The sequence below is a fragment of the Oryctolagus cuniculus genome, chromosome 1 (assembly GCF_964237555.1).
Source record: "Oryctolagus cuniculus chromosome 1, mOryCun1.1, whole genome shotgun sequence".
Lineage (NCBI taxonomy): Eukaryota > Metazoa > Chordata > Mammalia > Lagomorpha > Leporidae > Oryctolagus > Oryctolagus cuniculus.
The window spans coordinates 113,497,645-113,524,164 of record NC_091432.1 but is presented as its reverse complement, the minus strand read 5'-3'; the positions used below and the strand labels follow the sequence as shown (position 1 = coordinate 113,524,164).

The 26,520-nt window shown below is 40.0% G+C and overlaps 1 protein-coding gene across 15 annotated transcripts in view; it reads right to left on the bottom strand.

Annotated features, from left to right (window-relative positions):
• The window catches only part of TBCEL (tubulin folding cofactor E like), a 91,219-nt gene that overhangs the window by 46,659 nt on the left and 18,040 nt on the right, over positions 1 to 26,520 (bottom strand). For 7 of the 15 annotated variants that reach the window (XM_017343003.3, XM_070047302.1, XM_051819437.2 and 4 more), the window contains 5 exons: positions 26,051 to 26,197; positions 20,880 to 21,029; positions 17,546 to 17,685; positions 8,830 to 9,011; positions 7,367 to 7,623 (listed from right to left, as the gene is read on the bottom strand). In XM_017343003.3, coding sequence (XP_017198492.1) covers positions 7,367 to 7,623; positions 8,830 to 9,011; positions 17,546 to 17,685; positions 20,880 to 21,012 — 712 coding nt within the window. In that variant the 5' untranslated portion in view covers positions 21,013 to 21,029; positions 26,051 to 26,197. Of the gene's footprint in view, positions 1 to 7,366; positions 7,624 to 8,829; positions 9,012 to 17,545; positions 17,686 to 20,879; positions 21,030 to 22,592; positions 22,648 to 26,050; positions 26,198 to 26,520 lie in introns of those variants that run through there. The other 8 variants (XM_008260555.4, XM_070047310.1, XM_051819426.2 and 5 more) reach the window with 3 other exon arrangements.

The following is a 26,520-nucleotide window of genomic DNA, read 5'->3' as shown; positions in this document are numbered from 1 at the left end:
AACAAAAACAAAGATGGAAACATCACAATACCAGATTTTAAGACATGTTACAGGGCAGTTATAATCAAAGCAGCCTGGTACTGGCATGGAAATAGACATGCAGACCAAGGGAACAGAATAGAAACCCCAGAAGTCAATCCTGCCATCTACAACCATTCTTTGACAAAGGAGTTAAAATTAATCCCTGGAGAAATGATAGTCTCTTCAAGCAATGGTGCTAGGGAAATTAGATCTTCAAATGCAGAAATATAAAACAAGATCCCTACATTACACCTTATACACAAATCAACTCAAAATGTATCAAGGATTTAAATCTATGACCTAATGCCATCAAATTACTAAAGGAGAACATTGGAGAAAATTTGCAAGACATTGGCATAGGCAAAGACTTCTTGGAAAAGATCCCAGAAGCACAGGCAATAAAAGCAACAACTAGACAAATGGGATTACATCAAGCTAACAAGCTTCTACACTGCAAAGGAAACAATCAACAAAGTGAAGAGGCAACCAAGAGAAAGATGGAAAATATTTGCAAACTATGCAACTGATAAGGGATTAATATCCAGAATCTATAAAGAGCTCAAGAAACTCAACAACAATAAAAGGAACAATCCAGGGGCCAGCTTTGTGGCGTAGGGGGGTAAGCCTCTGCCTGCAATGTCAGCATCCCATATATGTGCTGGGTTCAAGTTTCAGCTGCTCCACTTCCAATCCAGCTCCCTGATAATGTGTCTGGCAAGGCAGCAGAAATGGCCCAAGTACTTAGGCTCCTGCAACTGCATGGAAAACCTAGAAGAAGCTCCTGGCTCCTGGTTTTGGCCTGGCCCAGCCCCGGCCATTGGAGCCATTTGGGAAGTGAACCAGCACATGGAAGATCTCACCCTCTCTGTCTCTCTCCTCCTCTCTGTATCTTTGCCTTTAAAATAAATAAATAAATCTTTAAAAAAAGGAAGAAAGAAAATGAACAATCCAGTTAAGAAATGGGCAAAGGACTTGAACAGGCATTTTGCAAATGGTAAAATTCAAATGGCCAACAGACACATGCAAAAATGCTCAAGATCACTAGCCATCAGGGAAATGCAAATAAAAACCACAATGAGGTTTCATCTAACCCCATTAGAATGGCTATCATACAGAAGTCAAAAAACAATAAATGCTAGCTAGGATGTGGGCAGAAAAGTACCCTAAAATACTGTTGGTAGGAATGTAAACTAATATAGCCATTGTGGAAGATAGTATGGAGATTCCTCAAAAAGATGAAAATTCTAGATATACCATATAACCCAGCCATCTCATTCCTGGGGATTTACCCAAATGAAATGAAATCAGCATATGAAAGAACTATCTGTACTCCCAAATTCCATAGTGTATGTATACCACATTTTCTATATCCAGTTATGGGTTGGTTGATGGACATCTGGGTTGCTTCCATAATTCAATTCACAATAGCTAAGAATTGGAAACAATCAGATGTCTATCCACCAATGACTAGATAAAAAATGTGGTATACATACACTAAGGAATATTACTCAACAATAACAAGAATGAAATCCTATCCTTTGCAACAAAACAGAAGCAACTGGAAACCATTCTATTTAGCAAAATAAGCTACTCCCCAAAAGACAAATATATGTTTTCCCTGATCTATGGTAACTAACAGAGTACAAAAAATTTAATGTATATGAGTGAAATTGACATTTTGAGATCTGATTATTGTTTACAGCCCTTGTCTCTACTGTTGGAGGAAAAGTACTTTTTTATTTTAATAAAATCAGAGATGAAAATGGAAACATTATAACTAACATTACAGAAATACAAGATTGTTAGAGATTACTCTGAACAATTATATACCAACAAATTTGATAACCTAAAAGAAGTGGACATATTCCTTGGTAAAGTTACTTTATAAAGATTGAATCAAAGAAAAATAATTCTCAAATAGATCAATAACAAGTAATAAGATTGAATCAGTAGTTTAAAAAAGACACTCAGACTGTTCTTTGTCTCCCAAAAAAGTCCGTAGGCTCCCAACAAAGAAAAACTCAGCATTAGATGACTTCATTGCTCAATTCTACTAAACACCTAAAGAAAACTGACACCAATTCTTCTCAAATTACTAAAAATCAGAAGAGAGAATTTTTCCAAACTCATTCTATGAGGCCAGCATTACTCTAACACCAAAATTAGAAAAGGATACAACAACAGAAAGATAAAGCTACAGACCCAAATCCTGATGAACACAAATGCAAAATCCTCAACAAAATACCAACAAACTGAATCCAATAGCACATTAAAAAGATTATTCATTATGATCAAAAGGGATTTATCCTAGGGATACAAGGACTGTTCAACAAAGGCAAATCACAAAACGTGGTGCACCACATCAACAAAATTAAAGACAAAAATAACACATTAATCTAAAAAGATGCAGAAAAGACATCTGATGAAATGCAGCATACCTTCATAATAAAAACTCTTAACAGAATAATGTACCTCAACATAATAACGGCTATGAATAACAAGTCAACAGCTAACATCGTGCTAAATGGGGAAAAGCTGAAGGCTTTCTCTCTAATATCTGAAGAAGACAAGGATGCCCATCGCCACCACTTTTATTCAACTTAGTACTGGAAGTCCTAGTCAGAGTGAATGGGCATGAAAGAGAAACCAAAGGTATCCACATTGGAGAGGAAGAACTGTCAAATTGTCACTATTGCAGATAACATAACTTATACATAGAAAATCTCAAAGCCCCATCAAAAAACTACTACAGTTAAGAATAAATTGAGAAAAGTCCCAAGATACAAACATCAAAATACAAAAATCCATGGTGCTATTATACCCACTAGCAAATTATCTGGAAAAGAAAATTTTTAAAAATCTTATTTCAAATAGCTACAAAACAAAAATATCTGGGAATAACCTTAACCAGACTTTTAAAAACAAGGTGAAAAGGGCCAGTGCTGTGGCGTAGCAGGTAAAGCCGCTGCCTGTGAAGCCAGAATCCCAAATGGGCACCAGTTCAAGTCCCAGCTGCTCCACTTCTGATCCAGCTCTCTGCTATGGCCTGGGAAAGCAGTAGAAGATGGCCCAAGTCTTTGGGCCCCTGCACCCATGTGGGAGACTTGGAAGAAGCACCTGGATCCTGGCTCCTGGCTCCTGGATTGGTGCAGCTCTGGCCATCGCGGCTAACTGGGGAGTAAACCAGCAAATGGAAGACCTTTCTCTCTCTCTCTTTCTCCCTCCCCGACCCCCTGCCTCTCTCTCTGTCTCTTCTTTCTCTGTGTAATTCTGACTTTCAAGCGAATAAATAAATCTTTTTTTAAAAAAAAGGTTACAAATCTCTACAATGAAAACTATAAAACACTCATGAAAGAAACTCAGGGGGGGCACCAAGAAATACAAAGACATTCTGCAATCATGGATTGGAATAGTCAATAGAGTTAAAATGGCCATATTATCCAAAGTCAAATACAGAGTCATTGCAACTCCTATCAAAATAATAATGATATTTTTCGCACAACTAGGGAAGAAAATCCTAAACCACACACACACACACACACACACACACACAAACACCTGAATAGCCAAAGCAATCTTTAGCAAAAAGAGCAAAGCAGGAGGCATAACACTACGTGACTTTAAAATGTATTACAAAGTTATAATAAGTAAAACAGTATATTGGCATAAAAACAGATACATATACCAACAAAACAGAATAGAAAGCTTAGAAGCAACCCCACACATTTACAGTCAACTCTTCTCTGACAAAGGAGAAGAACAGACTTTTCAACATGTAGTGCTGGAAAAACTGGATATGCACATGCAGATGAACAAAACCAGAGTCCTGTCCCTTACCATATACAAAAATTCAACTCAAAATTGATTGAAGACCTGAAGATAAAACCTGAAATTATGAACTACTAGAATAAAACACAGAGGGAATGCTTCAGGACACTGAAATGGGCAAGAATTTACTGGCTCAGATCCCAAATGGGGGAAAAAAAGCAAAAATAGATAAATAGGATTTCATGAGACTAAAAGCTTCTGTGCAGCAAAGGAAACAATCAGCAGAGTGAAGAGACAACGTATAGAATGGGAGGAGACATTTGCAAGTTAAACATCTGGCAGAGTTAATAATATGTAAAGAATTCAGTTCAAAGACAAAAAAACTAATTTAAAAATGAGCTGGGGCCACCGTTGTAGTGTAGAGGGTAAAGCCTCTGCCTGCGATGCCTCTATCCCATACAGGTACCGGTTTGTGTCCAGCTGCTCCACTTCCGATTCAACTCCTTGTTAATGGCCTGAGAAAAGCAACTGAAAATGGCTCAAGTGTTTGGGGTCCTGATGCCCATGTAGGAGATCCAGAGGAAACTCCTAGCTCCTGGCTTTGGCATGGCCCAGCCCTGGCCATTGTAGCCATCTGGGAAGTGAACCAGAGGATGCAAGATCTCTGTCTCCCTGTCCTCTGTCTCTCCCTCTCTCCCTGTAACTCTGATTTTCAAATAAAAAAATAAAATTTTTTAAAATGGGTGATAGATCTAAGCATTTTTTCAAAGAAAGGCATGCATATGGCCACAAGTGCATGAAAAAATGTTTAGTATCACTGATCATCAGAAAAATACAAACCAAAACCAAAATGAGCATTTCACTTATTGAATGGCTAAGACCAACAAGACGAAAGGTAACACGCCCTAGTAAGAATGTGGAGGAAAGGGAATCCTTGCACACTGTTGGTGGGAATGCAAATTATCACAGCCATTCTGGAAAACAATATAGAGTTTCTTCAAAATAGAACTACCTTATGATCCAGCAACCCACCACTGAGTGGATGCACAAGGGACACGAACTCACTCTGGCAAGAATCACCCTGATCCAAAGAAATTCTGCATTCCCATGTGTATTGCAGCACTCTTCACAACAGCCAGGAATGGAAACAACCTGAGTACACATCATCTGACGAATGGATAAAGACAATGGGGCACACGTATACACAGTGGGAAACTATGCAGCCACTATGCAATCCTCTTATTTGCAATAATATGAATAGAATTGTAGGACATTCTGTTAAGTGAACTAAGCCAAGCACAGACAAGTACTGTATGATCTCACCCATGTATGCAATCTAAAAAAGTTGACCGCATGAAGTTGAGAGTAGAAAGGTGGTTACCAGAGGCTGGGGAGAGTAGAGGGAAGGAGGGTGGGGAAAGGTTGATTACTGGGTACTAAGTTATATTAGATAGGACAAAGAAGCTCAGGTGTTCCATTGCACAATCTGGTGATTTTAGGTAATGATAATGTCATGTGTGCATGTGTGTATGTGTATACATATATATTTAAAAGGCAGAATTTTCCCTTTAAAGGTATTATTATTTCAAATTTTACATATCTTAAAAGGAAAGCTAGAATATCCATCACAAATAAATGATAAATCTTTGATGAGACAGATATGCTTACTCTGATTTGAACGTGACATAATGTATTCATACATCAAAACATCACATGGTACCCCACAATATGTATAATTTGTATATATCAGTCAGAAATTAAAAAAACAACTTCAACAATAAGAAATCAATAGCTTGACTGAACAATGGAGCAGACACTTCACCAAAGAAGACAAACAGGTGGCAAGTAGGCACATGAAAAGATGTATAACACCACATGCTTAGAGAATGATAATGAAATACCACAACACACCTATTAGAATGATTACAATCCAATACACTGAAAACACCAAATGCAGGTAAGATGTAGAGTAAGAAGAATGCTCAATATTGGTGGTGGGCATACAAAATGATACAGCCACTGTGGAAGACACTTTGACAGTTTCTTATAAAATTAAATATACTTTTACCACATGATCCAGCAATCACGCTCCTTGGCATTTACCCAAGTGAACTGAAAACTGAGGTCCACACAACCCCCTGCATGTATAGGTTTATAGCATCTTTATTCATAATTGCCCCAAAACTTGGAAGCAAACAAAATGTCCTTTAGTGGGTGAGTGGATCAATAAAATATGTTGCATCCAGAAAATGAAGTATTATTCAGCACTAAAAATAATGAGCTTTTAAGCCATGAGGATATATGGAAGACCTAAATGCATATTACCAAGGGAAAGAGGCAATCTATAAATCTACATACTATGTGATTCCCACTATATAATACTCTGGAAAAGGCAAAACTGTAGAAACACTAAAAAAATCAGTGGTTGCCAAGGTTAGGGGCATGAATATGTAGAACACAGAGGGATGTTAGGGCAGTGAATCAATTCTGTAAAATACTCAATGGTAGATGCATGGCATTACACATTTGTTAAAATACAAGAGGGAACCCTAATGTAAACTCTGAACTTGGTGTGAAATGATGTGTCAGCGCAGGCTCACTGATGGAAGTGGTGCAAATGTACCACTTTGGTGCTGATGTTGATAGTGGAGGAGGGTGTGTAGGAAGCATGGGGACTCTCTTTACTTTCTGCCCAATTTCTGCCCAATTCTCTCCCTACTATACAGCCTCCACCAAAACCAGACTGTCCGGAACTCCTGGTAACAGAATTGTTTATACTGAGAAGGTTGGCAAGGCACCAAAATCTGCATGTGGCATGTGCCCAGGCAGACGTCGAGGGGTTTGTGCTGTGAGATCGAAAGCTCTGATGAGGTGGTCTAAAATGAAAAACCTGTCAGCAAGGCCCATGGGAGTTCCACGTGTGCTAAATGTGTCCATGACAGGATCAAGCGTGCTTTCCTTATCAAGGAGCAGAAAATCGTTGTGAAAGTGTTGAAGGCACAAGCAAAGAGTTAGAAAGCTAAATTAAAAAAAAAAAAGTTTTTTTTTGAGTAATTAAAAACAAAACCTAAAACTACTCTCAAGAATAAAATTGATTAATTTTAAAAAGGGAAATAAGTTAAATATAATCATGCCTATGATCCATGGGATCAGATGGCAATAAACTGCCGACCAATTACACACAGACACTAGGAAAGTGCGCACTTGAAAAAGCACAGCGGGTCAGGATTCTTTAAATTATGTACGGACATTATGGCCTCATTGGTAATTCTTTGTACCCTTTCTTACTTTGCCTTTTCCTTTTAGATTCATCAGTTTCACTTCACTCCTTTCTTAGCATGACCCTTTTAGCGTATAAAATATAAATTGCTAACAGTGCTCTGCCACTTAATATTTATCAGACCATTCATGAAAATGAATGCTTCTACTTAGCCAATCAATAGACATCTGCATGTCATGTTGAAAATTCATCCTCTAAAAGGGTAGAACTATGACTGAAAGAAATATACTCTCATTGGACTTCACACACAGGCTCAGATCAATTTGCATGTAGAATGAAAGCCAGCCTGTATCTCACCTGACTTATGGAGGCTGATGGATCGCAGATTGGGAAACAACCTGGCTAATGAATCATCAGGCTCCTCAATAGCATTCAGATGATTGTTGGCCAGGACAAGGGTATCCAGTGAAGGAAACATAACTCCTAGCTTCCGTATTTCAGTCCAATCTTGGAGGTTATTGTCTGTTATATGTAGTAGCTTAAGAGAATGACAGCAAATAGAAGGACAAGACACTGTTTCATAGTCATTAAGGCACAGGAAGAGCTCCTCCAAACTGCAGAGAAAAAAAGGAAATATTTCATTGTTAAAGCAGTTTTACACTCATTTTCATTCAGTTAGTAAATATATAAATGCCTACCATACACAAAGTAACTCAAGATAGCAGGGAAGAGAAAACCTACACTACATAAGAGAGCAGAGAATGATATAAGCTTGTACTAAATTAATTTTGTGCTTAAATGATTAAGTACTAAAGTAAGTGGTAATAACTGAAAGTAATAGTAGTTAACATAGCAATGAAATTGAAATTTCAGTCAGAAGGATTCATGGCCTGAAGGAGGGGGTGGACTTGTACATATTGAGAGAAGATAGAAGAAAATTCTATAAACAAAATGAACAAATGTTTAGAAATAATAACTAACATTTAATGAGTTTCTACCCTATGTCATGCCCTTTGCCATACATTATAGATTTTACTTCTCTTTCTGCCAGGTAAATACAATTAGGCCCATTTTATAGAAAAGGAAAGCTGTTGAGCTCAACTGTTAGGTCACTCATCATAGATCATATGGTAGATAGTGGGACTGAAATTTTAAATCTCATTCTACCAGGATGGATTTTGCATGCAGTGAGGAAACCAATTTCATTAGAGTGAGAGTGAGAACTAATGATGGAGTAAGACAGGATTCTGAAGGGCTTTGATAATTTTTTCAATATTTAGGCAAACTACAGCTTCACATATTTCTTTAAACTACAAAAAAGAGATATAAACAAAACATGATAAAAGGTTTCCAAACTGATCAAAAAAGGTATAATTTCTTTTTTTTATTATTGAAAAGAATACTAAGTCCTATTTTCCATCAGACCAGCTAGGTATTTAAACATCTAAATGCTAACATATTTCAGAGATATTATGATCTTCCTTCCAAAGGCCAGAGGCAGAATTCTTACATCGGGTAATCAGAAGATTAAAACAGAGAAAGACTAGTTGACCTAGAAGTGTTAAGTGCTTCTCAGGGGTATTTTCTAGCCAAAGGATGACATATCCTATGTCTTGGCGCTACTCAGCACCGAACAAGGATTCCATTGGAAGTGCTACTACATTACCCTCCTACCCTCATTCTCATTGCTTCATTTTTCTAGCCTCTTTCTCCACACAATCTGTAGTTCTAGTATTTCTGAGATGGGAGATCAGCAGTAATTCTACATATGAACACAGGTGGCAACATAGCTCCCTCCTGACCCTGCTCCCTGGACTTACTCTGGTAACTCCTGCAGTATCGTGTGGACTGTCTCCCATGAAGCTTTGATGTTGTTGAGGACAAGTTTGCGAACCCCAGAGAAGGACCCAGCACATGTTCTTTCTAAAACCGACAAATTCAGAGGGTTGGAACTCAGGTTTAGAAACTCCAACTGGGGAACATTTGATACAATTTTACTGACCTATGGGGGAAAAAAAAAAGAAAAGCATATCAGGTAGTAATCAGAGCTTTTAAATAGCAATCATGTTCAAGAAAGCCTAAGTGAGTGTGCCTCCAGGCAAAGGACATTTACCTCAGGGAGTCCTACTTAGCAATGGTGCCCACAGAAGGGACAGGTGATTTCAACAACTCTTGGTAAATAATTTATCTCCTTCTATGAAACAGTAGCATGACAATTAATGGTACAAAAGAATGATTTCCTGTGTCCCTTGAGCAAGATTTCCAATTCTGCTCTATATCATATTCCCTTTGATAAATGAAGAAAAGATAGTTTAGATGCTATTTTAGGCTATAAGTTTTTAAAGAGCTGAGATTGGGTCATGTAATTCTGAGTATCTCCTTTCTCTCATATTTTCATAACACTAAGACTAATTAAAGGTTTTAAAACCACTTGGTAACCATGCATATGCTCACAAATATGTAGTCACGATTAGTAAGAAAACTGTTTCAATTTGACTAAAAGACACCAAACCTTAAAAATACATTGACCAAAAAGCAAAAAGCATCCATAACTATTAAAAAAAAAAATAAAAGGAGTATGGGACTGGCCCTGTGGCATAGCAGGTAAAGCCGCCGCCTGCCATGCCAGCATCCCATATGGGCGCCGGTTCAATTCCTGGCTGCTCCACTTCTGATGCAGCTCTCTGCTACGGCCTGTAGCTACGGCTACAGGCTCTCTTCTATGGCAGTAGAAGATGGCCCAAGTTCTTGGGCCCCTGCACCCACGTGGGAGATCCAAAAGAAGCTCCTGGCTCCTGGCTTCAGATTGGCTTCGGCCATCGCAGCTGTTTGGGGAGTGAACCAGTCTCTCTCTCTCTCCCTCTCCCTCTCCCTCTCCTTCTCTTTCTTTCAAATAAAATAAATAAATAAAAATAAAAATAAATAAAAAAGGAGTGCACAAGTGGCATAGTGGTTAAGAAGCCCATATCTCATATTGAAGTTCCTGGGTTCAAGTCTCACTTCTACTTTGGATTCCAGCTTCCTACGAATGCACACCCTGGAGACAGCAGGAGATGGCTCAGTAATTGGGTTCCTGACACCTCTGTGGGAGATCTCGACTGATTTTCTGGTTCCTGGATTCTGGCATGGGCCTGGCCCAACCCTGGCTATTGCAGATATTTGGGAGAGTGAACCAGTGGATGGAAGATCTCTCTCTCTCTCTCTCTTTCTCTGTCTCACTTCTTCCCCCTCCACAACTGCCTTTCAAATAAAATGAAAAATAAATTTTAAAAAGAGAAAATATTGGCCGGCGCCGCGGCTCACTAGGCTAATCCTCCGCCTAGCGGCGTCGGCACACCGGGTTCTAGTCCCGGTCGGGGCGCCGGATTCTGTCCCAGTTGCCCCTCTTCCAGGCCAGCTCTCTGCTGTGGCCAGGGAGTGCAGTGGAGGATGGCCCAGGTGCTTGGGCCCTGCACCCCATGGGAGACCAGGAAAAGCACCTGGCTCCTGGCTCCTGCCATCGGATCAGCGCGGTGCGCCGGCCGCAGCGCGCCGGCCGCGGCGGCCATTGGAGGGTGAACCAAAGGCAAAGGAAGACCTTTCTCTCTCTCTCTCTCTCTCTCTCTCTCACTGTCCACTCTGCCTGTCAAAAAAAAAAAAAAAAAAAAAAAAAGAGAAAATATTATCATCCATTTAATGATTTTGCTAGCAACTTAGCAGACAAAAAAATAAAAAATAAAAAGAAATGAGCATTATGGACCTTAACTTTTTGCTCTGCTTAGTACCAGTCTCTTTAACATAGCTTATTTCACTAAGTTCTCAAAACAACTTGCAAGATAAATACTCCCATTTTCATTTTAATAAATGAGCAAAGTAAGGCTTAGAGATGTTAAATAATTTGACTAAGGTCTCACAGTCACAAAAGCCAGTACTGGGATTTTTCATTGTTTTTTCTAATATACTATAGTGAATAGATCATAAATATAATAAGAATAATGAATACAGATCATTGAAGCATAATCGGCACAATCAAGAAGAAGGAACAGCTTAAACAAACATGAAATTAATGTAATATGCTCTGGGAGTTTATTAAGCCTTAAATAGCCAATGTGGTAACAGTTATGAGAAAGGGAATAGAAAAAAGTAATTAGGATTAATTTTAGAGTTGGAAACCCTGGGTTCAAACCAGGTTCCAATGCTTCCTGGGCATGTGGTCTCAGACAAGTTACTTAACCTTTCTCAGTCTCACTTTCCTCCAAAAGTACAGCACTACTGGCAGGATTAACATGGAATGTGCTCAGCACAGCCATCAGCACATCTTGTTCAACCGCATTCCTTTGCCCGCTTCCCCAGCAGCACATAAACTCTATGAAGGCAGGGAGAGCCCTGACCTAGTTCACTACTGTCTGGAGGACACTGATATTTATTGAATGAGTTAATAGCACAAAACCTTCAACAAATGTAACAATTACTAAACCAACATCTCAATGCTGACTATCCATCAGAATCATTGGTAGAACGTTTAAAAACACATTAATTCTCAGGTCCCACCACGACTGCTGAATCAGAAGCCTTCGTAGATGACGAGCTCAGTGGTTGGGACCTGGAGATCTTCTCTTGGCAGCTCCAGATGTACTGCCAAGAGTGTGCATCCAAGGAGAGAACCACAGGTGAAAGAGACAGGAATCTTTTTTTTGTAGCAGCCCTATTGAATACATCTCCAGCTCAGGAGCTGGAAAATCACTGCGAAGTGGATCTGAAAACTCCAAGGTGGTTCAGAGGAGAATATCAGAAAGGCCTCACGTTCACTGTTTCATCCATTTCACTCACGATGTGAAGAAATGAACTACGTTTTACACAAAATATATTAAGCTTCTGCTTGAAGTATAAGAAATCTATACCACTCTACATAAGCTCTTGCTTGATCTCATTTGTGACCAAATGATTCCAAACCTGTTTGCAATAATGGCTAGAATTGGGAGTTCAGTCTATGACCACAGTACAGACACAACACAGGAATGCCCATACTGCATTCTAGGACCTTAACACTAGCATGAAGAATTTTCATAGAGAAGGTGGTGACCCGCTAAAATTTACCTCTCTCTTTCATTTTTAAACAGCTTCTTATTTATTTGAAAGTCACAGAGAGAGAGGGGGGTAGACAGAGAGATCCTCTATCCGTTGGTTCATTCCCCAGATGGCTGCACCAGCCAGCACTGGACCAGGCCAAAGCCAGAAGCCAGGAGCTTTATCCCGTTCTCCCACATGGGTGGCAGGAGCCCAAACATTTGGGCCATCTTCCACTGTTTTCCCAGACCATTAGCAGAGAGTTGAATCAAAAGTAGAACAGCTGGGACCCAAACCAGCACTGGTATGGGATGCCAGTGTCACAGGCAGCAGTTTTACCTGCTATGCCACTATGCCGGTCCCTATACTTTATCTCTTTTAAGGCAAAAAAGGACAGGAACAGCTCTCCAACTAAACTGGAAAAAATAAGTGCTAATTACAGAGCAATTCCAGTAAATGAAAAACAAAACAATCTTTTTGCTAAGCATTCCCCCCCTACATTTTGTTTATTAAGTGTACTTCAAAGGATTGTAGAAAACACATATTATGAAAAGCTATGCATGGATTTCAATTTTTTTTTTCATCAAAAATATTTATCTTGGGGTCGGCACTGTGGTGTAGTATGCTAAGCCTCAGTCTGCAGCATTGCCATCCCATGTGGGTACTGGTTCAGGTGCTGGCTGCTCCTCTTCTGACCCAGTTCTCTGCTGTGGCCTGGGAAAGCAGTGGAAGATGGCCCAAGTCCTTGGGCACCTCCACCCACTTGGGAGACCCAGAGGAAGCTCCTGGCTCCTAGCTTGGGATAGGTTCAGCTCCAGCCATTGCAGCCAGCTGGGAAGTGAACCAGCAGATGGAAGACCTCTCTGTCTCTCCCTCTCTCTGTGTCTACCTCTCAAATAAATAAATAAAATCTTTTACAAAATTTATCTTTTAATTCAATTTTCTCATGAATTTTTAAGTAGTAATTTGTCTATAATAAATTGAAAAACACTTAAAAAAATTTAAAAGCTCCAAGGAGCCAGTGCTGTGGCATAGCAGGTAAAGCTGCCCCCCCTGCAATGCCAGCATCACGGATGGGCACCAGTACATGTCCCAGCTGCTCCACTTCCAATCCAGCTTCCTGCTAATGCACCTGGGAAAGCAGCATGGCCCAGGTGCTTGGACCCCTGCACTCACATAGGAGACCTGGAAGAAGTTCTTGGCTCCTGGAAAGTCTCCCCCCCCCCCGCCCCTGTAACTCTGCCTTTCAAATAAATAAATAATTTTTTTTTAAATGTTTCAAAACAATTCCTGGAGGATTTCTCAAGGCCAGCAGATATGCAGAATAATCTTCATAGTCTGCATGTTTACTACTACATGGTGAGAATAAAAATTTAGAATAATTATTCCTCAACAGTGCTGAAATAGCCTATAAAGACAAAATTGGACTAGAATCTGCCCACTCAAGCACAAAAAACAATATGTTAGAATTAAATAAATACTTTCTTTAACGGGCTGAAATTAAAATCTATTGGGGTAATCTCAAACTAATGATAAGATTCAGGAAAATAAAGTATTCACCACACAGATAAATTTACTAATGTTGGAAAAGTTTCCCAATAGCAAAGGCTGACAAACATTGAGTTTTTAGGTCAGTGCATTGATTTCTCTTTGTTAAACTCTACAAATAAAAAAGATTCCCCAAGCTGAAATAAGTTAAGTACGCTTATGTGCAGCAACACAGAGATGAACTTAGATCACCTTTGGGTCTCTACAATCCTGATTTAATAGAGGATCCTCCACTCTGGCTTCTAAAAAGGAAGAAACTAAACCTATAAGAAAAATGAGGAAAGGGTTTTAAGATAACAATCTGTAACTTATACCCAACCTATTCTCTACATTACCTGAGTGGCTAATTCCTCCCTCCTTTCAACTATTTAGTTTAATTTCTTTTATTGAAAGGTTTTGATAAGATGGGGAGAAATAAGGAGACACCTTGGGAAAGGTCAGACAAATTTTACTCAGCCAAAAATTCAAATCAAAAGCAAAAATATGCATTTCTTTACATGTGGGTACCCAATTTTAAAAGAGTATATATACTTTGCCTCCCCACAAAGTATTCCATTTTTTACCCACATCCATGTTAGTCTCTGAACATTTAGCAGCCAGCAGTTTAAACTACATAAGATGCCAATCCTAACTCATAGTATTAGTGAACACTCAAAAACATAATAGAACAAACTGTATTATTTTGTTCCACATTGCTATAGCAATATTGGCTGAGGCAAAGTTGATGGCTAAGGACAAATGATCGTTTTGGTAATCTGGGTTGTAATGGGGTTGAAATGTAGTGTCTCAAAATCATGACCTATGAGGCATTTGTAGCCTGGCAAATAGTTTGACCAAGACCCCCAAATCAATATTTTTTCACTGTGAGAATTTCTTCCATTTCTCTGTGCTATGATAGATACCCTCAAAGATTGAGATCAACTACACTTAAGGACAGAAGGAAACATGAGGAGATGATAAAGACAAAAATAGGGGTCAGCACTGTAGTGCAGCAAGTTAAACAGCAGCCTGCAGCACCAGCAAGCCAAATGGACACCAATTCAAGTCCTGGCTGCTCCACTTCCAATCCAGCTCCCCGCTAATGCTCCTGGGAAAGCAGCAGAAGATTGCCCAATGCTTGCACCCCTACACCCATGTGGGAGGCCTGGGGGCTCTCCTGGCTCCTGGCTTTGGCCTGGCCCAGTCCTTGCCATTGCAGCCACCTGGGAAGTGAATCAGTAAACAGAAGCTCTCTCTCTCTTTTTCTCTCCCTCCCTCTAATTCTGAGTTTAAATAAAATAAATCTCTAAAAAATAAATAAATAATAACACATTGGAAAATGGAAACCTGAAAGTAGCAGCAAATGTCTACTTGAAAAGTACCTAACAGCAGACTATTAAGCACTTATGGGAATACACAGAGTATAAATACAGCACAAATAATTACAGCCTTCTGGCTATATGTCAGTGTAGCCTGAGAAATATTTAATATAGACCTTTGTCTAAGCACAGGAAAAACCTGAATTGCCTGGCGTAAACAGTGTAGTGACCCAGGTGACATACATCTTCCTTGTGAGGCAGCACCTACGCCACATCAACTACATTAAATTCGTCCCACCATTTAGCAAAAGCTCGCGTACATACTCAAAGCATAGGTCAAAGCACAAAACCTTTGTGAAATTTTATAGTCTTGAGGAAACAAATGTCAGAGACAGCCGGTGAACAGAGCGGCTGCATGGGCCAGGAAACAGGTCCATGCAGGGCACACATCTCACAGAGATTCAGCAGCAGGATGGTTAGGAGAGGTGTAGAGGAGAAGGAGGATTTTTGCATTTGTGCAGTGTAGACAGATCATGCATGGCAATTAAGTGTCTCAAAGGACCAAGAAGGCGCAGGCTGTAATCTGTGCAACAGTGAACCATTCTAGTGCTTAAATAAGTAAATATACAAGTGCAAACAGCTATTATTTTTTAGAATAGTCCTATACATGTATTTACATTAATAAATCACTTGCATAAATAAATACATGTATTTACAGTAATAAATTAATAAATATACTATACATGTATTTACATAAATAAATCACTACTTACATTAATAAATTTAGAAACCAGGTAGTGAGGAGAGGCTGTGTTGTGGCAAAGCAAGTTAAGCCCCTGCCTGCGACTCCAGCATCCCTTACAGCTCCTGATTCAGCTCCCTGCTAATGTGCCTGGGAAATCAGAGACAGATGGCCCAGGTGCTTGGGCCCCTGCACACCTGTAGGGAGACCGGGAAGAAGCTTTGGGCTCCTGGCGTCAGCCTGGCCCAGCCCTAACTGTTGCAGCCATTTGGGGAATGAACCAGTTGATGGATGATATCTCTCTCTCTCTCTCTCTCTCTCTCTCTCTCTCTTTCTGTGTAACTCTGCCTTTCAAGTAAATAAATAAATCTTTAAAAAAAAATCAGATGACATGTATCTCCAAGTTTTGGTAAAAAGTCTAATAAAAATAGGAACTCTAACTACAAGCACAGTTACCAGATTAAACAAGACTAAGAAACAGGATAATATACAAAAACTGAACAAAAATACTTATTGATCAGTTTTTCTTAAACAGGAAATCTGTCATGGAATTTGTACAGCATTCAATATCTACAAAGTATTTCTCTGATCATTTTATCAGCAAGCCTGGCCTACAGATGAGCTAACTGAAGCACTAGCAGAACAAAAGAGTTCCTTAAGATCGCAGGAAAAGTTGGAGTAATTGGTCTTAATCAACTCTTAACATATGATCATTTTATTCATTAACACAGTCAACAAACAAACATCTGATCACCTAATATTCTCGGCACTGATAATAAAAAAGATAAAAATCTCTACTCTGTGTAAGCACATAGGCAGGAAAATTGTCAGGTAAGCTGAGACAGGAGCTCTGGGATAATCTGACTCTGCCCAAGCATGTGCCAGGGGAAAATACGGAAGACTAGCAACTTTGACCACATCTTAAAGTATGGCAAGGGGGACAGAGAAAGAAAGCAGTGGGTCCAGGATGAGTCAGGGCAAGGGGGATTTTCAGGTCAAGAGTCTAAGGCAGAAGCAAATGGCTCAAGATGCAGACAAAGTGCTGGAAATCACAAAGGACCATATGACGGAGGCCATGATTACAAAATGCAGATCTTAGTCCCTATGTAATGAAAGAACCGAAACGCTTCACAGAGAACACTGTCACGGTCATGTTTCATTCATTACATGGAGTGTGACGTAGCCCTGTGAAAACAGCTTAGAGACAGCAGGACACAAGCAGACCCAGGAAAATCCATTAGGAAATATTATCAATAGTCAAAGCAAGAAATAAGAACCTAAATTAAGGCAGAGACTGAACCATGCAGGGAGAATTAAATTTCCTTATTCTTTGGGGTAGCTTCTATGAGGTAATGTTATAATCAGGTAGGTAAATTATGTACAACAATAAGAGAGAATGATGTGATATTATTATTTAGGTACTTAGTCTAGAGTTACTCTAAGGTCCAAAAACCTCAGCTCTGTCGAACCACTGAAGAGATTTGATAATATAAGTTCTAAATTATTAAGGATAAATTTCAGTAACCAGAATAAATATTTTTATAAACCTTAGTTTCAAGATCTAGCAAAATTTTTTTTTTAATTCATAGCAATACATATTGCAGTAGAATAAGCATGGGATGGATGTGTAGAGTAGTGAAATGGTAGGGAATTTAGTACTTGGCAGCCTAAACCACTGTAGTCTCATTAACCTCCTGAGGCCTGGAAACAAATTAGCAATAGCACAGCTATTCAAAAAATCATCATAGATGCAGTTGATGCTGTCAGTTATTTATCTTGAGACACACAGAAAATGAGAGTCTCAAGTGAGAAGCAGCAGTCAGCAGAACACATAATGACACAGACGATGATACAAGGCCTCGTGCTGCCCTTTCACAAAATGCAGCACTGTAAGGACTTTACCTCGTGCCAGTCTTCGAGCTTGTTGTCAGAAAGATCTAGCTCCGACACGTGAGCGCAGAAGGCAGCAATTTCTTTTTCATCTCCTGCACAGGTTATCCCACAGCTGTTCAGCACTAGCACACTTGGGAGGTTGAGGCGATCTGAAGCACAGGGAACATAAAACACTTTCCACATCAGCCCAGTTCTTGTGTGTGTATTCTCAGCCCCCAGAAACTGTCAGGAAACAAACATCAAACCCTGAGAAATTATGTAAGACCTGGAAAATGCAGGATAAGAATGAGATCCTAGGAAAGTGAATGCTAAGAGGAGACAGCCAAATATGGCCCAGGAGGAGCTCAAAATTACTGAACTAGTACCACCAACAAAGTCCTCTAAGCTTTAACTCTCAGCAGGATTGCTCATCTCAGTTACCAACAACTGAGCCCCATCCATGCTATCTATCCTCTTACCATCCCAACACCAGCCCCACACAGTTCAGGCTGGACCACCACTTCCTTCTTACTGACCATGATTCTTTGTTTTCAAAAATTTAGTTTAAAAGTAGCCTTGACAGCTCTTTTCTCTGCCTGCTGTGTATCTTCACCTTTTGCTGCCTTTGAAAATTATTCCAATCCACTGATCTATCTGCTAAACCTCTTCTCTTCAAGTTCATTACTACTCAAGTCTCCTTCACTTAAGTAGAGCCATTCAAAACCTGCATCACCTTCTCTCACATTTGGCTATGAATTCTTCTCTTTCATATCCATGTATAATTTGTCCCTTATGAAAATTAGCCTTCTTTGTAACAGGAGAAAGTATTTCAGGGTCTTAAAAGATTCCATGAATTTAGGTCAAACTAAAGTAATAACTCTCTGAATATAGCCTGGTTCAAAACTGTGTGTCAACAAAAATCACTCTTACTATCTCTATAAAAAGAACAAACACGTGAATTCAGCTCTTCATTACCTATTTGGTATATTACTTCTGAAGACAGAAACTATAAATTATATTATTTTCAACTTCATACTTGTGAATATCATATTTCTCAGAATAAGAATGGATCCTAGACGGTGACAACTAACCAAGCACCAAAAAGGAAACCTGTTGAAGCGAAAGGGACACTATGAGAAACAGTGACTTGATCAGCCCTCATCCTGACTGTTGATGTACAATTTAATACTTTATCCCTTTTAGTATTTTTTTTGTTCTATTAATACTATTGGTTGAACTGTGTAATTAACACACAATTATTCTTAGGTGTTTAAATTTAACTGAAAAGTGATCCCTGTTAAATATAAGAGTGGGAATAAGAGAGGGAAGAGATGTACAATTTGGGGCATGCTCAAGCTGACTTGCCCCAAATGGTGGAGTTAGAAATGTGCCAGGGGATTCCAATATAATCCCATCAAGGTGTCATGTACCAATGCCATCTCACTAGTCCAAGTAATCAATTTCAGTTCACAATTGATCATACTGATAGGTCTAAGAGTCAAAGGGATCACACAAACAAAACTAGTGTCTGCTAATACTAACTGATAGAATAAAAAAGGGAGAGAATGATCCAACATGGGAAGTGAGATACACAGCAGACTCATAGAATGGCAGATGTCCTAAACAGCACTCTGGCCTCAGAATCAGTCCTTAAGGCATTCAGATCTGGCTGACGAGCCCATGAGACTATTTTAGGCATGGAAAGCCAAGACACTCTGGCAAAAATGAAAGATCTCTGCGAATGAGATCCCAGTAGAAAGAACAGGCCATCAAAGAATGAGGTACCTTTCTCTGAAGGGAGGAGAGAACTTCCACTTTGACTATGACCTTGTCTAAATAAGATCAAAGTTCGCCGAACTCAAAAGGCTTCCATAGCCTTGGCAACTCATGACTGGAGCCTAGGGAGATTACTGATGCCATAAACAAGAGTGTCAAAGTGTTAAGTCAACAACAGGAGTCACTGTGCACTTACTCCCCATGTAGGATCTCTGTCCTTAATGTGTTGTTCAGTGTGAATTAATGCTATAACTAGTACTGAAACAGTATTTTACACTTTATGTTCTATGTGGGTACAAACTGATGAAATCTTTACTTAATATATACTAAATTGATCTTCTGTATAAAAAGAGAATTGAAAATGAATCTTGATGTGAATTGAAGGACAGAGGGAGTGAGAGAGGGGAGGGTTGCAGGTGGGAGGGAAGTTATGGGGGGAAAAGCCATTGTAATCCATAAACTTTGGAAATTTTTATTTACTAAATAAAAGTTTAAAAAAAAAGAATGGCTCCTAGAAAAAATTACCAAGAACAAAGACTACTTCTTGCCATTTCAGGTTGCATAGAATAATAAGATAATTGCATGAAGATAGAAAACAGTAACTAAAACACTGAACCTATCTTAATCCCCCATAATAACAAAAAACTATTTCTAAGAACTATTAATTTCAACAGTAGGCTAAAGGGCAAACAAAAACATACCTCATAAATTCCTAGTTAAAGAAATTTGCTCACCTCTAATCCCTCTCCTAGAATACCTTTCTCTCCTCTCTAACCAATTTTACATTCCTTTGTTTTTAAAGATGTATTTATTTATTTATTTGAAAGAGTTACAGAGAAGAGGTAGAGACAGAGGAAGAGAAAGGAGAGAGATCTTCCATCTGCTGGTTCACTTTTCAAGTGGTCCCAAGCTGGCTGAAGCCAGGAGCTTCTTCCAGGACTGCCATGTATGTGCAGGGGCCCAGAGACTTGGCCCATCTTTCGCTGCTTTCCCAGGCACATTAGCAGGGAGCTGGATTGGAAGTGGAACAGCTGGGACTCGAACTGGTGCCCATTATGGGATGCAGGCACTGTAGATGGTGGCTTTACCCGCTATGCCACAGTGCCAGCCCCCAAATTCTACATTCTTAAAGGATGAGTTCAAGGCACACAGCTTTGAATTCTTTCCTGATCGTTTCATATTAATTGGCTATGTTCTAAATTTATTTCCCAATCACTATGCTATTCTTTGGCTCAACAAAAGTACCTTGTGTTCTATCTTTGTAAATGTGAATGTTTTAATGCAACTAAACTTAAGGTCCTTCAGGGCACAGCCCAGCCTGTCCCCTCCACGTTCCTTGAAAGAATATGCATTTGAAATATTGTCACTCAAACAGTATTCCTGCCTGAGTGCAGCCAAAACATCTCTTGATCAATCTGGAGGAAAACTAGTCCTGTCTGGTTCTTAAGAAAATAAAAGTCATAGAAGGAGGAAAGACTATTTGACTCCTAATTCAAAATAAAGAAAACCATCTGCAAACCAAGGCAATATCGTAGCACCTTCATAAGTAAGCCCCAGTAAGTAAATGCGTGGGTCCTGTCAGTCTCACCTTTCATAGGAGAGCCCTGAGGTGTGGCAGGGACATGAACTCCCATCCCGGGACCACGGCGGTAGGGAAAGTTTTCTGGACTGTATTTTTCACATAACACTTGCATAAAACTTCTTCCACTAGGCTGATCCATCTTTCTTTCCTAAAATTCTGTAAGAAAATGAGAAATCATCAAAATCATTTATTTATGTAAGAAATATTTATTGAAAACCAATTATTTATAAGGCATTACGCTAGGCATTGCAGGCATAAAATCCATGGTCACTACCTCCTGAGATGTTACAATTTAGAGAGGATTCTTATGCAGATAAATGACAGCAATAACTGCCCTGCATATGATGTTTTTTTAAAGATTTATTTTATTTATTTGAAAGACAGAGTTACAGAAGAGTAGAGACAGAGAGAGAGGTCTTCTATCCGCTGGTTCACTCCCCAGATGGCCGCCACGGCCGGAGCTGTGCCGATCTGAAGCCAGGAGCCAGGAGCTTCTTCCGGGTCTCCCACGTGGGTGCAGGGGCCCAAGTACTTGGGCCATCTTCCACTGCTTTCCCAGGCCACAGAAGAGAGCTGGATCAGAAAAGGAGCAGCCAGGACTAGAACTGGCACCCATATGGGATGCCAGGGCTTTAACCCACTACGCCACCGCGCCAGCCCCTGCGTCTGATATTTGCAATAGAGAGGAAAAGTGCTATGAGATTCAGAAGAGGAGGCAGTCACTTCCTACCAAGCATAACAGGAAGACTCTGGGCTGGTGCAGAGGGTTTGTGTGCTGAGTAACTGGGAAAAGGGCCGAAAAAGATGGTATAGATTGAACATTAGCTAAACAGCTTGAATGAATTCTGTAATATCTGACCTTCACAATACATACTCCCCTTCTTTCAGAGGAAAAGGAACTTTCTAACTTTATATACATGGCTGCCTGTATACAGAAGTGACTACGTGACTAGTTGTAGCTGATGGGATAGTTATAAAACATTCTGGGGCAGCTTCCAGAAATCACCCTTAAAAGACGGCCAGAGTCTGCTATCTGCCCGCCTTCTTTGTGTCTTACTCCATTTTGTTGCTGAGAAATGTTATCTTGATGCCATCTTGGCCCATTCACCCATGAAATATAATCCAAGTAGGGTGGGACAAAGGGCTAAAAGGGGCCTGAGTCCCTGAGGACTTCATGGTAGCCAGGGGCCCTACTGGTACATACTTGGGATTTTTCAGTGATAGAGAAATAACCCCTTTATTTAAGCCACTGCTCTTTTCCATTTTTTTGGTTGGTTACAACAGGACTTATTTTAACTAATACAGAATATCACTGGTTCTAAGTTTGGGTACAGTCTTTCCTATTTTAACCTCAGCTATGGGTCCAAATATTCAGTAACTGTGGCATTGTCTCAGTACTCATGCCTACGTTAAAATAGGAACAATTAACGTGCCAAATTCTGACAGCTTAAGAGGCTGGCCTATGCTCTGTATTAATTATTAATCAAGAAGTAGGCCCCTATAACTGCCCTCTGTGATTCCAACTACCAAGTAGCAGGCTATTTTATTAAAATACTACTAAGAGTGAGAGAGACATGGAGTGCTAAAAATAGAAGGGATATCATGGGCAAAGGTCCAGCAATGAGAATGAACAATGGTGTTCATGAGTAACTACTAGAGATCTGGAGTTGCCACAGTGGCATGACCATAGAATAAGAAGAATCTAAATGGGAAACTCACAGGAGATCTTGTGATCCACATCATGAGGGTGAACTGTGTCTTACAGGAAACAGGAAGAAACTGGAAGGTTTTAAGAAAGAAAATATAATAAAAAAACAAAAAAAAAACAACACTTTTTCTGTGTAAACTCATCCTTGGGGCTGGCATTGTGGCCCAGTGGGTTAAGCTGCTGTTTGCAACACAGGCATCCCATATGAGCACTGGTCTGAGCCCCAGCTGCTCCCTTTCTATCCAGCTCCCTACTGATGTGCCGGGGAGGGCAGCAGAAGATGGCTCAAGTGTTTAGTTCCCTGCACCCATGTAGGAGACACAGATGGAGTTGCAGGCTCCTGCCTTTGACCTGGCCCAGCCCTGGCCATTGCGGCCTTTTGGGGAATGAATCAGCAGACAGAAAATCTCTGCCCCCACCTCCCAGCATCCTCCTCTCGTCACTAGCATCCAGGATAATTGGAATGGCAAGAAAGGAGAACTGAAGACGGGGATTAGGTGTAAGCACCACCCAGCTCTCACTGCCTGATAGTTGTTGCCCTCAGATAAGCTACTCCATTTCTCTGGGACTCAACGCCTTCATCTATAAAATATGATATTAATATCAGTACTACTTGGATTTCAGGGTTGCTGTTGAGCCCTAAAATGTATCCATGCACTGCTTGGATTACAGGGCTCTCCAAAAGCTCTACCATATACGAATGCTATTAACCATCAGAGGAAGTTTTAGTAGGGTAAAAAGCACATGGAGTTAGGAAATGAAGGGTCCCTTACTAGCTGGGAGAAGTTTGGCTAGTTACCTAACTTCTCTGTAATTTTCTCATGGATGGGTGCTTCAAACCTTCCTCTCAAGTGTGTAGTAAGAATTAGGAAAAAGTAGGATCATAAAAGTAGTCATGAAATATGGCCTGTGCCCTAGACTTCTACCAGGACCAAGTCTACAGGACTCTGTGAAACCAATTCACCAATGCCTGGAACACAGCGGCAGGCACTCACACAGCACAGGTCCATCCGTAGGAAAAAGGTTGTATGTGTAAGATTTACCAAAGTTTGACCACGGAATACATTTCATAATGAATATACCACAAGTCACCTTGGAAAAACAGGGCTGCTCTCTATGCAAGATCCTCATTTGTGGAATTGACATTGTGGCACAGTGAGCGAAGCCATTGCCTTTAATGCAGGCATCCCATATGAACACCAGTTCTAATCCCAGCTGTTCTACTTCCAGTCCAACTTCCTGCTAATGTGCCTGGAAAAGGGGCAGATTACGGCCCAAGTATTCAGTCCCCTGCCACCCAGTTGGGAGACCTGGATAGAGTACCAGGCTTTGGTCTGGCCCAGCCCTGGCTGCTGCGGCCATTTGGGGAGTGAACCAGTGCATGGAAGACCTCTCCCTCTCTCTCTCTCTGTCTTCTTCTTTCTTCAACTCTGCCTTTCAAATAAATAAATCAATCTTAAAAAAATCCTCACTCATATGTCTAGGATTAGAGCCTGTTTAGTACAAGATTACCCACATGGAGTGGAAAGTGCCTGCCTAGATGCTGTCCTCTATCCCAACGCTGATTGTGTAAAAACTGAACTGTGTTGTGTTCCTCTAGGGCTTCAAGAACCTTCAGGATGAAAAGTACTTGTTCAATGTAAACTTATCACCACCAACAGCGGACCACACAGAGCAGGCATTATGCCACTAGCCACAGGCACCACGGCTCTTATCAAAGACCTATCTCAAGCAGGATGCCAACAGAATTTTTTGAAATGTTTCACCAAAAAACTCAAAGAAGTTACATTGCTATCTTTCACATAATTGGCAGTTCAAAATAAAAAGTGTGTGGCTAAGGAAGGGTTTACTGTCACTATAAAAATAATGGTCAGCAAGTTTTAGCAGCATATTTTACATGCAGGTTTTAAAAGCACTTCAATTCAAATTATTCAATTGAAGGCTGAGAATCTTACATACAATTTAAATATAGAGTAGAGACACATTTAAGTTAAAATATGTCCTAGTAAGCAAGCAAATCTGGTGACTTAGAAGTTTTTTCCTCATGGCCAATGCCTTAATAACTCTTGCAAATAGATTTATTTGTTCTTTATATGGGTGTTTTTCTAGTTCTTCTTTTTCTAAGACTAAAAAGCAACAGCAAGCACCTTCATTGGTCATTTTCCAAGATATCCTATTGGACTTGCTTTCCAGGAATGCAGATGGTGTGCACATTAATACATGAGTTTTGAATTAGAACATTTAGATTGCAAAATGGATTAGTAATATAAATCCACTCAAAATCTGTTGGGGGGCAGTTTGAGGAGGAACAGCAGGTGGGAAAGGAAGGTTGAAAACCAAACATTGAAAAATGAGAAAATACAGGATGGAAAAAGATCTTTAACTGGAGTCATTTAAAAGGTTTTTAGGTGTGTGTGTGGAAAGGGGCCGCTAATCTCTGACTTTCTGGAAATAACAGGCATCAAATTACATTAATCTACCTCAACAGTTGGCTTAGCTCTAACACATTTGTAAAACCATTCTGAATTGGTGCTTAAAGCCAGGGAACCTGGAATCTTGGGTGATGTCCCTTCATTCCATTACCACGTAGTGGAGTGCGTGTGTGAAAAATCTCAATTCCCTTTTTGCCTCAAGATCCTGACCATAATGTTCTCTTGTCAGGAACTTGGAAAAAATCAGAATAAAGTGCAAGTTGGAGGATGAGGTGCCCAGAACAGTTTTGCCAAGTGGATTACTATCACAACAGAACATCCAGCCACCTAAATACTCTCCACTGCCATCAAACAATTGGTTCTTTAGGTTCCCAACAAAAGGGTCAGCTCAAAATTAGGATAAAACCCAAAACAACTGAAAACAGAAATATGCTATGCCTGACCCCTAACCCCAAAAGATACATGAAATATAAGCTCATGCTGGGATGCCAGTGCAGAGTAGCATCCTTCAGAAAGCTCACATATTTCCAGCTTTGCTCACATCTTCCAAAAAATCTAAATACCACCGCAAAAGTGACAGGGTACAAATTTTAAATCTGACAAAAATAAAATTATGTGCTTGTGTATGCCTAGAATATTTCCAGAAGGATAAAACAGAAATGAATAAAAGCAGTGCCAACACTGACCCCAGAGAGAAGAAATGTGGAACCTAGTGGAAAAGATTTTTCTATTGTTTACCTTGCAGAACTACGTGAGCTCACCAGATGCATATATCATCTTTTCCAATACAAAATATTTTTAACTAACATATTTGGGAATGATCTACTAACACATCAAGAGGTTTACTTCTTATGATTATAAAGCTCCTATAAAAAATCAAATTGAAAATTTTGAATGCAGAGCTTGCAATATTAAAAATAATTTTCAAAGAAACAGGGGAGAGAAGATGAAAAGAGAATGAAATGAATGGCCAAACAAAACTGGATAATTTTGTAAAACAGAATCAGGAAAGTAAAAGCAAGCAGAGACAAACACACCTGAACCTCAGCACTGACGTACAAGGAGACCCGCAGGAGGGGCGGAGAAGGAGGTGGATTAGGACGACAGCTAGATCTGTGTTCTGCTCTTGGTGACCAGGGCTTGGACAAGGACAAAGCACAAGCTCCAAGGTGGACATCGGGAGGCTGGAAGAAGACGAAGATGCCAAAATAACATGTTTGCAAAAGTAACCCAAATCTTTCACTCAAACCCTCCACAGTTTACCCAAATTATTCTGAGTCTGCAGTGAAACCACACCAGAAAGTGATGTTCCCTGGAAAGCCTGGGGAGCTTCAGACCTCCCTGCCACCTGTGAACAGGAACATGAACCAAGACAGGGAAAGATGCCACTCCTGCAGGTTTCAACTTATTGGAATAATACAGTTGGAACAGATTTGCACACTTGAAAAAGAAATCACAATGATTCAAGATGTGCATTCACTTAAGACAAGATCAAATCTCTGAGAAG